This window comes from Patagioenas fasciata, chromosome 16 (genome assembly GCF_037038585.1).
Source record: "Patagioenas fasciata isolate bPatFas1 chromosome 16, bPatFas1.hap1, whole genome shotgun sequence".
NCBI lineage: Eukaryota > Metazoa > Chordata > Aves > Columbiformes > Columbidae > Patagioenas > Patagioenas fasciata.
The window spans coordinates 4,791,773-4,807,251 of record NC_092535.1 but is presented as its reverse complement, the minus strand read 5'-3'; the positions used below and the strand labels follow the sequence as shown (position 1 = coordinate 4,807,251).

At 54.6% G+C, this 15,479-nt stretch overlaps 1 protein-coding gene across 1 annotated transcript in view; it reads right to left on the bottom strand.

The window, feature by feature from the left end:
- Positions 1-227: 227 nt before the first annotated feature.
- Positions 228-15,479, bottom strand: part of MATN4 (matrilin 4) — an 18,100-nt gene continuing 2,848 nt past the window's right edge. Inside the window, exons 2-11 of the mRNA XM_065849722.2 lie at positions 8,061-8,177; positions 6,129-6,698; positions 4,502-4,624; positions 3,928-4,050; positions 3,704-3,826; positions 3,475-3,597; positions 2,619-3,032; positions 2,113-2,265; positions 1,246-1,350; positions 228-1,070 (exon numbers count right to left, since the gene is read on the bottom strand). Of these exons, the coding sequence (XP_065705794.1) occupies positions 1,012-1,070; positions 1,246-1,350; positions 2,113-2,265; positions 2,619-3,032; positions 3,475-3,597; positions 3,704-3,826; positions 3,928-4,050; positions 4,502-4,624; positions 6,129-6,698; positions 8,061-8,154 (1,887 nt within the window). The 5' untranslated portion in view covers positions 8,155-8,177 and the 3' untranslated portion in view covers positions 228-1,011. The remainder of the gene's footprint in view (positions 1,071-1,245; positions 1,351-2,112; positions 2,266-2,618; positions 3,033-3,474; positions 3,598-3,703; positions 3,827-3,927; positions 4,051-4,501; positions 4,625-6,128; positions 6,699-8,060; positions 8,178-15,479) is intronic.

Below are 15,479 nucleotides of genomic sequence, written 5' to 3'. Positions count from 1 at the left end.
GCTCCGATAAGCACAAACTACGCAGCAAACACTGGAGATGGTGACAAAGTGCCCAGGGCATGCTGGCTTCCTCCAGCTGGTCTGTGGCATCCTGGGCTGCCCACAGAACAAGGGTTTTCCCAAAGGATTCCTGGAGCCTAAGGACAGGGGCCTTTGCAAAAGCCAGAGGCCCCTCTTCTGAGGCAGAGATCCCCCAACAGCCCAGCCAAAAGCAGAGAGATGCGTCATACAAATCTTCAGGGTGTTTATTGTCAGGATAGAATTTTCTATATATATAAAAGAAGTGTTTAAAAATAGCACTACCCTGCTCTCAAAATATTTTTTATATATATATATATATATACACACACATAGATATTTATAGAATGAATTAGTACCATTTTGCTATGTGATAAAAGACCAAACAAGATAATGACCAATTTTGAAACAATTCTGCCAAAACAAGGGCAAGGAGATCTGCCCATTCCTGACGCCCGCTTTCTGCACACCCAGGCACCATGCCCGGGACAGACAGCGCTGTGCTCTGCCCATGGCACCGGCTCTCCCTGCCCCACTGCTTGGCAGCAGATACTGAGACGGCAGAAGCTCTCAGGATGTTGTTTTCTCTTGCAAAGCAGCTTGCTGGGCGCTGGGGGGGCTGCATGGGGGCCGGTTCAATCCAGCCACTTTGGGAAAAGGCCGGGTGTCGCACCGCCTCCTCCAAAGCCCAGCCTGCCCACACAGGTGTCCACCTCACCCAGACCAGCCAGTTCAGAGGAACGAGGCAACAGTGATGGCCGAACCCCTCGGCTTTGCAGCAGGGGTTTTTGCTCAAGTTCTTTTAGTTTTGTTGGTTTTCGGGGTTTTTTTTAGGATTTTTTTTTTTTTTTTTTAAATACACGCCACATCCCTCTTGGGATTTTGCGATACAAGAACAAACACTGATGCTTTACAATAACCTAGCAATAACAATGCCACGCAGCTACTGTACGACCCCGTGTCCCATCTGAGTGCTGCGGCCCTCTGCAAGGATCACTTCTTTTTGGCAATCTGCTTCTCCAAATCTTCGAGTCTGGCTGTCATCTGAGCAAGTAAACATGCTAAGGAAACTGTGAGCGAGACGGTCTGGTGGGCAAAGGGTTTCTCACCCTTGAAGGAGCCTAAAATTTTCCCCATTCCCTTTTACCCTTCCCTCCCTTCCCTGTGTGCAGTCTGTCCCCAGGCTGCCCTGCACCCTGGCAAGCCCAGGTATCACCCAAAGGATATTTTTCTCGGTCAGGCTCTGCAGGATGGCCACAGTGTTCGTCTGGAACTGCACCAGCGCCTCGCACTCACACGGGCTGCGGATCTCCGTCTCGCCTTTGCTCTCCTCTGCAACCGGGGGTTTGGGGACAGTGAGCAGCACAGCCACGCGGTGCCTGGTTCTTCCCCTCCTCCTAATGCCACCCACTGGGGCTTTCATCCCATTTTCCCCCTCTTCTTGCAGCCTCACTCCTTTTTGCCAGGCTCCATCCCTGCTAGCCCCGCAGGCTGGCTGCCAGGCATCCCGCCAGGCATCCCGCAGAGCTGCTGCACATGGGGTCACAGCGTGCTGAGGACAGCCAGTGTGGAGCTTTGGTTCTCCTTCAAGCTGGGGTGGCAGGGGAGATGCTGACCTCACATGTGCAGCCCCATGGGAGCCCCTGGGGTTTTCAAGAGCTCTGGGGAGCCCCAGCCTGTCGCGGGGCAGGGAGACCCTCACAATAACCCAGCGTGGTCTTCCTGCACCCAGCGGCAGAAGCACAGATCTGGAGGAGATGGGCCACCCTTGGAGCTGGGGCAGCATTCCTTCAGGCACGGTGTGACCCCAGCCTCTGCCCATGTACGGCACTGGGATGGCCACATAAACCCCACTTTTGCATTAAACCCCCCAACTCCACCTTCTCTTGTTCCAAATCCCTCCCTGATAACCACCTCTATATCCACAACAGCCTGGTGAGATCCAGAGACAGCCTAGGCTGACAGCAGGCCAGCTCAACCATGGGCTATGTGACACAGGGTGACAGACATACAAACCACCCCCCCAGCTCTGCAGGGAGAGCAGGGTTCCCCTGGATCAAATCTGAGCCCCCCGCTGTGGCCAGGGGCACCCACCTGGACAGATGTTCAGCTTGAAGTTCTCCACGAGGTGGGTCATGGTGGTGAAGTCCGCCGAGTAGGAGAAGTGCTGCTCCACCGGTTCGGAGGCAATTGCTCTCAGCTCCTCTTCCACGGCCTTACCAACACCCACGGCAAACATGACAATCCCTGTGTGGCAAAGATGGATCCTGAGCACTGCACCAGCCACCCCACATCAAACAGCCCCGATACCAGAGGAAGCGAAGCTGAGGATGCAGAATTCCCCCTGGGCTTCCCAAATGCACAGCAGGAATTTGGGAAGGACAGGCAGGAGCACAGCAGCACTGCCATGGTGCAGGCTGCTGCACAAAGGCTGCTGCTCCCAGCCCCCTGTGACCACAGCAGGGGCACATCTGTCCTGCAGACCTGGGCGATGGAGCACCCCAAGGTTGGATGATGCAGCCTGTCCCAGAGCCAGTCACCCTGAGGAACCATCCTGGGATGCCCAAAGCACTGCAATTTGGGTTCTCTGGCCCCCCTACCTGACTCCTTTGCTCTCCTGGCCCATTCGGAGATGTCATCTTGAGAGCGCCCATCTGTGAAGACAAGCCCAATTCTGGGGACATTATGGGAGAGAGGCCTGGCACCTTCCAGCTCAGAGAAGCTGTGCTCCACCATGTGCTTGAGGGCAAGGCCAGTCATGGTCCCTTTCTCCATGTACTCCACCTCCATCACCGCCTTCTTGATCTCGTCCGCGCTGTGGTACTTGTTGAGGGGGAACTCAGTGTGGACGCGGCTGGAGTACTGCACCAGCCCCACGCGCGTGCCGTGGGGGGACACGTCCAGCAGGTCCACAATGCGGTTCACAAACTGCTTCACCAGCTCAAAGTTTTGGGGTCGGACGCTCTTGGAGCCATCGATCACCATCACCAGGTCAACGTGTCCAGACCCACACTCTGTGGGCACAAAGGAAAGGTGAGAAGGGACCAGCCTGGCCAGGGTCAGCCTTGGGGTGAAGATTCCCAGGGCTGGAGCATGGTTGCTGGGCTTTAGGACACCACATGGGCCCCCTGGACCCCCTGCAGTCAGGGTGAGGCGGGGAAGCGGAGCAAAGCGTGCCCAGAAATCTCAGCCCAAAAATCTCCACTGCCACCCCAGGGTCCCCTGAAAATCCCCCCTAGGTCTTCCTCTTCCTGAACCTTTCCTCAAAGCTCCTGTTGCTTCTTCTGAGAACACACACCGGCACCCATCCCTGCAGCAGCTGAGGTGCTCCCCCAAGCCCATCTGGCTCTCTGCCCTCCAACCCAGCTCAAAGCCACCCTTAGACTCCCAGCTTAGTATCAGGTAAGACCAGAGCCCAGATGAGGAGGATGCCAAGAGCCATGTCCCGGTACTCACTGCTGCATGCCTTGCCATCAGCCTGGAGCTGCTGGCCATCAGGGCACACGCAGTGGTAAGAACCCTCCGTGCTCACACACTTGAACTCGCAGCCGTGATCCACCCCATTGCAGAGGTCAGTGGCTGGAAGACAAGCCAAGGGCACAGGGTTATCCCCACCCCACAGCCCTTCCCCTGGGGACCAAGCAGGACATAGAGAAACTGGCCACAATGTCATGCTGGGACGTACCCCTGCAGGACCTGCCGTCGGGTTGCAGGGTGAAGCCGCTGCGGCAGCGGCAGTAGTGCCCGCTGGGGATGCTCACACACTCGTGCTGGCAGCTGTGGTTCCCGAAGCTGCAGTAATCGATCACTGGTGAGAGAAGGAGAGGGGTGGGCAGAAAGGGAGAGACAGGAGGAGGAGGGAGGGAGTGAGAAGCAAATGAATGGAGAGGAAAGGAGAGGGACACTTACTCGTGCAGCTCCTCTTGTCCTGGTTGAGGTAGTAACCCGCGCGGCAGCGGCAGGAGTATGACCCACGAGCGCTGACACAGTGGTGCTGACAGCCGTGTCTCCCATCTGCACACGCATCAATGGCTGCAGGGGAACAGGACACCCATCACCCTCCTGTCCCCATCTCCCTGGGGCTGTGAGGGACCTCCCAGCATTCTGAGACAAGAAAGAAAAGTTCTGGGGCAGTAGCCAGAACAAACTAATAACAGCTTTGTATTCAAAATACAGAGCCAAAACACAGTGCGTTTTGGTGGCTGGGACATGCATCGTCCTGTACCCACTGCCCCACAGCTTCCCCTGGTGACAGGCAGCCCACTGTGTTCACATGAGCCACAAGTGTCCCATGGCAGAGAGGTGACCAAGATTTAGCAATGCTGAGCACCACCCACAGCCATTACAGGCCCAGAGGCTGCAGGCACAGAGCACCCAGGCTGCTGCTGGCCTTGCAGGGTCCTCTGCTGCTTCTCAGCTGCCTTTCATTAGACCTGTCACTACAAGTCCTCTACAAGAGCTAGGATAATAAAAGAGTTTTTACGGGAACAGGTTCTTCCATCCACGTTGAGCCTGTAGCCTGGGTTGCATTCGCAGTAGAAGGAGCCAGGGGTGCTGATGCAGCTGTGCTGGCAGCCGTGGTCCCGCTCCATGCACATGTCCACCCCTGCAAGACAGAAAGGTCATCAGAGAGGCTCAAGGACAGGCCAGATACGGGGGAATCCCAGCTCCAGCACACACCCTGTCCCTGCAGCTGAAGCCACCAGGGTGACCCGCACAGCCCCAGTTCCTCCAGCCCCAGCGCTCACCTGCTGATTTCCAGCACACAGACACGAATACCATGTGAGGCAGGTTCCTGAACCGCCTCGGCTTTCAGATCTACCAGAGCACTAAATCAACACTCAATATTAATTGACACTGTCGATAGCTTAAGCTGAGTAAGCAAAAGCTTGAGATCAGCCAGAACGTGCTGAAGGAGCCAGGTCTGCGTGTCCATGCAGCCAGGAGCCTGCAGAGCTGGCTGGGAATCACAGAATAGTTTGGGTTGTAAGGACCTGCTAAGCCCATCCAGTCCAACTCCTGCCATGGGCAGGGACATCTTCACCAGCTCAGGTTGCTCAGAGCCCCATCCAGCCTGGCCTGGGATGTCTCCAGGGATGGTTCATCCACCACCTCTCTGGGCAACCTGGGCCAGGGTCTTGCCACCCTCAGTGTAAAACAATTTCTTTCTCATGTTTAGCCTGATTCTCTCCTCTTCTAGTTTAAAACCATCATCCCTTGTCCTATCACAATGGGCCCTGTTAGGAAGCAGGCACAAGGGTAGGCAGGTGACGGGCAGGACTTTGTAAGCAAAGGCATAAAGTGCAGGAAAATATCAGGGTCCTGGGGGACAATATCTGGTCAGCCCCTGACCCCCAGCAAGCAGGGACTCCCCATGGCACTGACACAGAGCACTCATGTGTCCCTGGCTGGGAAATGCTGCCTGACAGATGCTGCCAGCTGCCTTCTGCCCTTCAACAGATGCTGAAGCATGTCAGCAAGGTTGTGCCAGCCCGCTGCAGTGCCAGGTCACCAGCAAAGCCTCCCAGCATGGCAGGGGACAGACAGGTCCCAGCCTGTGAGCTCCTGACCCACACCAGTATGGCCACAGTGCGAGCCACCCACCAGCTCCCAGCCAACACCGGCCAGAAGCTCCAGAGCAAAACCACACAGCCAGGGGTTTATCAAACAAATGTGCATACAGCAGATGCCATGCACGTGTCTGCATAGGAGGGAGACCCTGCTAGAGCCACATCAAAAGGTACACAGGGTTCTGGGACATGTCACCCATCCCTGTCACACCCAGGGAAACGAGCTCCACATTTCCTACTCTCTAATATGTCCATCACTGCTGCCACGATGCCCTGGCTTGGGGCAGAGCTACCAGGCACAGCAGGAGAAAAGTGCTGGCTTTCAATGCTTTCAAAGCGTTCCTTAACTCACCCCAGGAAAGGTGAGCAAGAGGAAAGGCCACCTGTCCCAGTACCTCATTGGGGAGGCTTCTTCCCTGTCCATGCTGCTCCTAGAGAGGGCAGCCACCCCAAACACCCCTCTGAAGGTCATCTTCTAACCCAGGTGAGAAGCTGGCACCAGGGCCACCCTCACACCCCGCAGCCACAGCTCTCACCCACCACAGAGCTTGTCCTGGAACTGCTTCCCGAACTGCTGGATGAGCTCGAAGGACTCCACCAGGAAGACGTGCTCCTCCAGCGGCGGCGAGGCCATGGCCCGCAGAGAGTTCATGTCTGCCCGCTGGATGCCCACGGCATAGATCTCAATGCCAGCATTCCGGGCTTGGGTGGCCACCTCGGTGACACGGTCCTGGGGTCGTCCATCTGTCACGATGATGGCGATGCGGGGAATCTTCTTGTGCAGAGGCCGTGCGCCCTCCTGCGTGGTGAAGGCCACGTTCATGGCATATTGGATGGCCAGCCCCGTCATGGTGCCCTGGGCCAGCGGGACGATGCTGTTGATGGCCTTCTCCATGTCTGCTCGTGTGAAGAAGGTCTTGAGGGAGAAGATGTTTTGCACCTGGCTGGAGTACTGGATCACCCCCACTCGTGTGGCGTTGGGGCCCACGTCTAGGCTGCCAATGATGTCCATCATGAACTGCCGCATGGTCTCGAACTCGAACGGCCGCACACTGCGGGAGCTGTCGATCACAAACACGATGTCCATGGGACCCGTCCGGCACTTCAGGGCTGGAAGGGCACAAAGAGATGGCTCAGTCTCGTGACCACCTGTAATAAACAGAGCTGGGAGCAGAGACATCCCTGCTGTGTGGCTTGAGGGGTGCTCAGTGGGGGATGGAGAGGACAGGTCTGGGCAGCCCCCACAGACCAGCACCTTCCCACTGCCATGCAAACACATGGAGGGTGCTGGCAGAGTGAGGGAGATGTGCCTTGGCCATGGGGCTGTGGGGAATGGCAATGTCCCTTCCTCCCCAGCACTGTCCCTGCAGCCAGACCCAGCTCCTGCTCCCTGTATTTCCACAGCAAACAGCCCCAGGGACTGCAGAAACACCTCTCTGGCTGTCGGCATCTACTCTGGCAAGGCTTAGGCATGGGTTTAGGCAGCAGTGTCTTTATCTCTGCAGCAAATCAGAGCATCAAAGTGTAAAACAATCCTGTGCTCCACGCTGTCCTCTGCAAGCTGCAGGTCCTGCTCCAGACCTCTGCACCACATGGGCTCTGCTGCCACACAGGAAAATGCTGCTCATTCTTCTGTTCCCCTTGCAGCTCCAGCCTCCCCTGGTTTTTACTGCATTTTGCCAGTTTCCGCCTAAAACCAGGGCTTCCTTTGTTGTTCGGGTTTTTTTGTTTGTTTGTTTGTGTTTGTTGCTTGGGTTTTTTTTAAGGAAATACAATGAGACAGTGAAATGCACAGCTAAGGGCATGCACACAGAGGGGATCGAGCCAAGGAGCCTCTCTTGGACATATGGGTGCTACTTCCAGTGCAAACCGGGAGAATGTTTAGCAAGTTAAATGCCAATGAATATATTTTGCTTGGCTTCTGCAGAACCAAGCCTGGGAGAATTTGGCCCTAAGGATAAGCAAACACTTTGAGTCCCCTGGGATGATGCCCAGACCTGAACTGTCATCTCAGCTGCTGCAAACATCTCCAAGACATACTTGGGTCCTTTCTCCATTCGGCGCCTTCACTGTTTTTAAACTCTGCCCTGGGAGGAGAGAGGCTGGTGCCCCTGGGTTTGCTTTGTCCCCCTATCAGCAGAGATGCACAGGGAGGGGGTTCCCCTCACACCTGTGCCTCCTGCCAAGGTTGAAGCCCATGGGCAGGAGGGTGACAACCCCTGAGCTGGGCTGTGTCAAGGCTGAGGATGTGCCCAGAGTAAGTGGCACCAGGCTTGGGCTCCTGCTCCCCTGGGCAGCGCCGGGGAGTTTGGGTTCCACTCCTGGGGGGATCCTCCATCCTCCTGGGGATGCCTCCAAAGAAGCAGCATCAGTTCTCCCTACCTCTACGCAGAAAGCTGTCCCCTGAGGGCTTCATCACCCCAATGCTCTTGCTTCTCTCTCCTGTGCCAATTCCCACTGGCTGGGGCTCACCTGCGGGTTTTGGTCTGGCTTCCAGCGTCATCAGGAGAAGCAGGAGGAGAGGGGCAACAGGCAGGAGCTTCATCATGATTCTGCAAGACCACATGATTCCAGGGCTGGGGGGAATTGCTGCAGAGAGAAGATGATGTGCAATCAGTGCTGAGAGTGGGCTGAGCCACGGCGTGACATTCACCTGCAGTGGCTGTCCCCAGGCAGCACCAAAAACCTCAAGCAGCAGCAGTTTTGACAGATCCATCCCCAAAATTCTCTGAACCCACGAGGGACTTTTCCCATTCGAGGACTGGCAGTCTCAGCACAGCTAAATTTCATTACAGTAGCAATGATCTGCCAAAGGGTCTGATTTTCTGCTCTGGGTGGAGCTGGCCGTGGGACAAGCCTTATTTTCACTTGCAAACCAGGCGGATGGGATGTTCAGCCAAATGCTTTTTCTCTGGCGGTGCAGCTGCTCTCCACAGCCAGCCCAAGAGTGGGAAAGCTGCACCCGGGGCCATGGAGCACGGGCCCTCCTGACGCTCCCTCCCCTCGGGAAGAGAAGCCTCCAGATGAAACGCCAGCACAGACAAGTGTGGCTCACAAGTCTATTAGAGTCCCTGGCAAAGATCATTTTCCCAAGAAGCTCCATAAACCTATTTTCTGCCTTTTTCCAAAGTGCCTTCGGAGAGCTGAAGCCTCTGCAGGCACAGGGTTCCGCAGTACCCGCGCAGATGGGATTACACCCATTCCTCTGGGCAGGTGCTGGGTGAAGCAGCACCAGCCCGCTGCGGTCCTTCATGTCACCCTGGGGGACCCCACCACTCTGTCACCAGTGCCTCGCAGCTCTCCCATTCCTGCTGGCTTTTCCAAGGGATGTTCTGCACCCCTCTCCACAGCTTTTTCATGTGTTCAAGGCAGGATAGTTAGAGGAAAAGGTATTTAGACCGGTTATCCAAAACCTCAGATTGTCACTTGTCTCCCTCCCCACCCACCTCCGCATTGCATTGCCTTTCCCTACATGACTTCTGCAGGGACATGGATTTATTTGGTTTATTTTCATTCCAGCTCTGGTTGGAAACCCAAGGTGCTGGGGGTGGGAAATTCCACAGTTAATGTGGCTTCCCCCAGGAGACATGCAGCGCCGCAATCGGGCACAGATACTAGAAGGGTGCTTTTAAAAAAAGCACACGGAAATTCATTTTATCAGCAGTTATCAGCCGATATTTATTTAGCCCCAGGAGGTCTCAGCTGTAATTCATCACTAGGGCTGCCACTTAATTACTCAGTGGTCACGTGCAGCCCTGAACCTCATGTACTTGATAGCAGCGATGCTGATACTAGGTTTCACAGCTGCATCTTAAGATTGTCTCCAGACTCAGAGTTTGCACCTGAAAAATTATATTGAAGAAGCAGAAGGACAGAAAAGGGCTACAAGAGGAAACTGGGATCCAGAATACCAGCCTCAAAGTGAGAGACACGGCCTTTTCATGGGGTGCATGAGCAGCCCAGGCACCTGGGACACGCAGCTCCGCAGCGGGTGTCAGGAGCTGCCATGGAGCCGGCGGTGGGGCTGGTGGGATGGTACCAGGCTGCAAGGAGGCTGCAGCCCTACAGCCACTTTCTAGGAAGCCGTGGGGCTGAGGCGAGCTTTGGTTTGTGGCCGGGACCACTCGGGTGCCTGTGCCCCCTCCCAGGAACACCATCAAGGAGCAAACAGCCCCTCCTATCCAAGCTTTGTCTCCCCATTTATTTAGCAAATTCTTTTTCCAGTGATGCCTTTTTTTGGGAGAAAGCACTCACTAATCACTAAATATTTTGGGGACAGCTATGCCACCTATAACATTTATGCAGCTCTCAGCTCTCCAAGCCTCCCTGCAATGGTAGGCTGGCACGCAGCCTTCGTCTCGCGGCATCCAGAGAGCTTCAAAGCCAGCCCGGAGAGAGGAATGAGCTCTTGGGCCAGGAACCAAGGAGGAGGAAACCAGTTCATGACTGATCTATTTTTAACAGCATCTGAGCTTCGGATGAAGTCTTGGCACTTCCCACAGCTGAGTGGCTGATGCTGCGTGTGCAGGGCAGGGCACAGCTCAGCCTTGTGTCCAGCACCAGTCCTGGCAGTACAGACCCTGGATGGGACAGTGCTCTGGTCCCTAATTCAGTGTGACACCCAGCCCTGCCCCAGCAGTAAAGAAATGGGGATAGGGAAGCAAAGGTGATGGGACAGATGCCCCTGTGTATCTCTCCCACCATCCCACACTGGACAACTTCCCCTGTTACCTGCTCTCCTCACTCCCCTGGGGCTGGCAGCACTGGGACTGATTTGCAGTCCCTTGGGGGTTCCCCCCACCCCGAGGACTCCTGCACCCCCCAGAGTCCCAAGCCACCAGCCAGGAGTGGGAGGGAGATGGGTGGGAAGTGACCGGCTGGCAGGCAGGTGCTGCAAGTCAAGGCAAACACAGCACCGGCTGCAGCACCAGAGACCTTGAGATAACGCTGAGCTATAAAGGAAAAAAGGTCCAGGCAGGGCCAGCACTGCTGGCCGGGCTGGCTCAGCCAAAAGCTGCGGTGGCCAAACCAAGAGGGACACTCGGACCATCTCCTGCCTGTTTAGAGCAACGCAAGGGGTAAGCCAGCCCGTTGTTTGTCTCTGCTGAAGGAGATGCTCAGTACACGGTGCAAGGAGGGTGACCAAGCGAAGAGTCACACATAAAGACAGAAGGGCCAGCAATGACCCCAGCCTTCTCTCAGCTCCCCTCGGACAAGAAGAACGTGGAGATGAATCCCCAAACAGGTAAGCCAACACACCTTCCCCAAGCACCTTCCCTGGGCAGCCCCTCGGGGCACTCACATCCCTCCCAGCTCTGCCGCTTGTCTGTCTGCTCTCCCTGCCAAGCGCTGAGTCTCAGGAAAAACAGCTGCTTCAGGTTTCAGCGTGGCCTGCTTGGCAGCTCTCTCCTGGCTACAGGTTAACAGAAATACCCTGAATATTCCCCTTCTGGTTCACCCCCACAGGTGGGACCTGGGTGCATCCTCCCTTGGCCGAGCCCAAAGGATAGGGCATGGCAGGGCGAGGGATGCAGCCAGCCCTGCACCTCCTCGCTGTTACAGGGGTCATGGCTTTACATGTAGAATAGTAGAGGAGGTGAAGCAGAGAGAGAAAGAAGGGGTGAAAGGCTCAGGAGGTGGCAGTGCATTCACAGCCCAGGAAAAGTCCTCACTGTAGCGTCACAAGGAGGAAAGCAGGTTGTGGACAATGGCTACGGAGCCATGAGCCAGGTCTCAGGTACAACCATGTGGAAGATATCATACAGCTGGGCACACCAGCCTTTAGCTGAGATTTTGGTTTACAGCAATAAAACCACACAACTCCAGTCACCTGTCTGGACTTGGCAGATCTTTGGCACGTTGTGGGAGCTGCAGCAGCTCTGTCCTGGCTCCAGACCCCATGAGAAGCTAGGACAAGGTGTCGCTGTGCATTGCCAGGAACGGGACATGGCCGGGGGCCCCTTACTGATCAGGGTCACCCAGCAGGAGCAAAGCCAGAGGGCTGCCCTGCGCAGCTGGCCCATGCACAGGAGGAGACATGCACAGCGTGCCTGGGCACGCACAGCAGGGCTGCACCACACTGATGCTGGGTGTGCTACCAGCTAATAGCACATATTTTTGTGCTGGAAACCTCGGCTGATGCTAGAGCAGCACTAGACATGATGCTCCTAAGAGTCAGCTGCCTCGTCTGCCTCTCCATGCATGCTGCTTTGTTCTTTAGAGCTTTTCTTTGTGGAGACCCAACCAGACAGTTTTGTCAGGCCATAATTCAACTCCCACACAAGTGTTATTTGATGAAAGGGCCAAAAAAAGCCCCAAAACAGGCTCAGGAGCCTGGACACAGGTTCCTTGTGCTTAGGACACCAGAGTCCTGCCAGGACAAGAGCAGAAAGGCAGCAAGAGCTGGCTTTAGCCTGGAGGAGGGGGAGGCAAATTTTCATGTCCTCGGCAGGACAGTAAGTCCTTTGAGTCCATGCCCAAGAGAAAGACTGTCCAAAAAGTACACATGGGACCAAGAGAAGATGACTGCAGTGTGTCTTGCCCCAGGCACAGAGGACAATGAAGCAAGCAGAGCTACCTGGAGAGGTGCAGACAACTTACATCAAGCTGAAAGCACCTCTTCATGTCAGATTTTGCTGTGGAACACCAGATGGACCACTGGTACGTTGTCTTTGTATTTGCAAGACCCTCAAGCTGTGTAAACAGATGAGGCCTGGGACAGCCTTGGAGCTGGATCCACCCTCTTCCGGGGGCTTCCCCAAAGGCTGGTTTCTCTCAACACAATCCACAATCTCTAGGTGCTCCCTGCCTGCAGGTGCATGGTTCGCAGCAGTGCCTCTGCTGCCCACGAGCACCAAACCCACCCTCAGGACCATCTAACAGGCAGCACTGACCGTGCACCCCACCACAGTTCCAGCATCCCAACATTCATCCTCCACAGTGGCTTGGTGACAAGTTGCATAGCCCACAGGAGAGGACAGCAAAGCAGTTTTCAGAGCAAGGACGTGTCAGGGAGCACAAGCATGTCAAGACCAGGAAAACTGCATTGATTTCTAGTCCAAAATGGTTTTTTTCCCCCTTTTGAAGGACTGGTGTGTCCTTGGTTCTTCCCAAACACACGTGTGGGAGAACAAGAGCAGGCTCTCTCCAGGACATCGCAGTGCTCTCCGGTTACAGTGCTACGGCAGCTTGAATGGGCCAAGTGCCACCTGGAAGGACACGTTTGAAAGACAAGGCTGCATTTCTCAAACAGCACATCATGGTGCCAAACCCAACAGGAGCGAACCGGCAGGAGTGCTGTGACAGGAAAACCTTGCTGGATGTGGAAGGGACTTCTTTTTCTCTTTTCTTGCTCCCCCAAAGAATGAATTCCTCATTTTATGGGGCCCACTCCTGCGCTCACCAGGATTAGCGCGTTCACAGGGAGGGCAGGAGGAAGACGGGTTTCTTGTCCAGGTCCATGTGCAGGCTGAGTGACAGATGCCTTATGGACTTAACATCGTACAAGTCCCAACAGGCTTACACTATTCCCTAACATACTATGAGACAAAGTCCCTTTGGGAGGGAAATGCCAGGTGTAGCAACGAACAGAGCATCCCCTTTTAGATGTTCTCCACGACAGCACGTGGGTTCTTTGTCTGTCACCCATCTATTCCTAAAAGACCTGGCAGTGCTGTGCAGCTGAGCTGGGAGGAAAGCCTCATGTCCCGCCAGCCTCTGCACTGAGACACGCGGTACTGGGGCTGCCGCAGCAACAGCTGGCAAGAATAAATGCCATATTCACTTGCAAATTAAACATGGCCTCTCAAAGCGCTTGTTAAAGATCTAGCCAAGAGGAAAACATCAGATGGTCAGCCAGTTCTCCTTGCACAATTAATTATGTCAAGAGATGGCTCCTAGTTCAGGACTGCTGGTGGCATTTCTCTCTTCCTCTCTGTCCCACTCAGGACCTGAGGCTGCACTTGTCCCCTGAGCTATGCGACAGGCAAACTCAGAGCTGCTCCTAACAGGTATTCTAAGCAAAACTGGAGGGATCTTGGAATACTTTTAGATTTTGATGAAGAGTGATCAAGAGGAGAAAGCCCCACCTTACTGACTCTCTTTAAAAAGCAAATGCTCTCCTGCAAACAGGTCTCTGGAGGACAGCTGAACTGTGCCAAGAGACTTCAGACTTTGGAGGAAAGGAGGTCTGGGCCATCCAGAAGCTGAGGCAGCAATCCATTGCCCAAGTTCTTGTTCTGGGAGGAAGGTGTTAGAGAGCATTTTTTTGTTTTTCCCAGAAATATGCATGTCCAGCCACAAAGGAAAGAGAAATGGCCCAGAGCAGCTCCTGGGCTGGTGCAGAATTTGTCAGCTGAGCTCCTGATGCAGCAGCGCTGGTATCTCTAAGCCATGAGACTGACAGTTACTGGTCTGTCTCCCAAATCTGCTGGGACCAATATCCCAAGCTGACCTCCAGCAAGCTGACACGGCACAGACAACCACAGAGAGCGCCTGCTATCCCAGCCCCGCAATCATACATTCATTGCCTGACCTCCTTCTCTAAATCTTTATATCATATTTCTCACTCTGGAGACGTGACTCAGTGTGTTGGCATAAGGAAATAACACCAGGAGAATATTCTTGCGCCTCTCCCCTTTATCCTACCCATTCTGCTATGTGTTTAATTGAAATAGCAGAAAGCAAAGAGCGTTTGGTGGCTGCAGAAAAGCACACGGTAACTTTTCATCCTTCCTCGAGACAAAAAAGCAAACTGGTTGAATTCTTTGTCTAGATACTTTTCACAGGGAGAACCTTAAAGGTAGCAAAGGAAACTGCTCCCACCTAACTTCACAGCTGCCACGTCCCTCTGACAGAATGACAGCAGAACTGCTGTCCCAGGACCAGGATGACACCAGCCCATAGGAGATGCACTAGAGAAGAACGTCTACCAGCACTGCAGTGCCCTGTGGCCTCACTTCTGCCCACACTGAAGAGTAGGGGCCTTGGGGACCCTTGTTTCTCAGCATCATGCTGTGTCAGCAGACCCAGATGCTGCACAGAAACCTCCTGTGAGACCCAGCGGAGGCCACGGCTGAGGACCACTTGACCTCAGCCTCACTCCTGTGTGGGATTAGCCCTTTCTGGTCAACCCGTGAGCAACTAGTTGAAATCATCTAATTCTGTTCCATTTACCGAGTCCTTGCCAAAGGTGCCTACAAGGTCTTTGCTTCCAGGAGAGATCAGGGAACAGTCTGAGGTTGCTTCACTGAGGCTTTTCAGGTCTCATGAAGCTCTCCTAGGCAAGTCCTACAGCACGACATGAGGAACCAGAGACCAGGAGAGTCAAAGTCGCTTGCTCGTGGCTGTGGGAAGCTTGTGGCAGAGCCAAGAGCCAGGCTGGCTCTCCCACCTGCATCCTGGCATGAGGGCACAGACCCAGCGGGGTCAAACAAAGGCACTTCAGACAGACAAGGGAATGTCCAGATGTGCTTTAGTGAACCTGGGCAGGGGGCAGCTGCTCTTGGTCCACGATCTGCCTCAATAGCTTGACACGAGAGGTTCAGCAGATGACTGGGAGAGTGAAATGGAGGAGCGTTAGTGAGATTGCTGCCTGGCATTTGAGCACAGACCGAAATGTTTTGTGTCACTCTCATCCTGACTGGTACTGTTAAAGCCAAAGCAAGATGCTGTGAAAAGAGAAAAAGAATGAAGGGTCCAGCGTGACACTTTGGGGAAGCCATCCAAGTCCAGCTGCAAGCTTAGGAGCTGTGAGTACCCACAGGCAGGGGTTTTCCATCTTTTTCAGCTTGTGGATCCTGCTAATTTTCCAGCCAAGACACAGACTCTTGTACAGTGGGCTAATTCTGCTCTCAATAGATCTCCTCCTACTGACTCTTGCTGTAGACCATG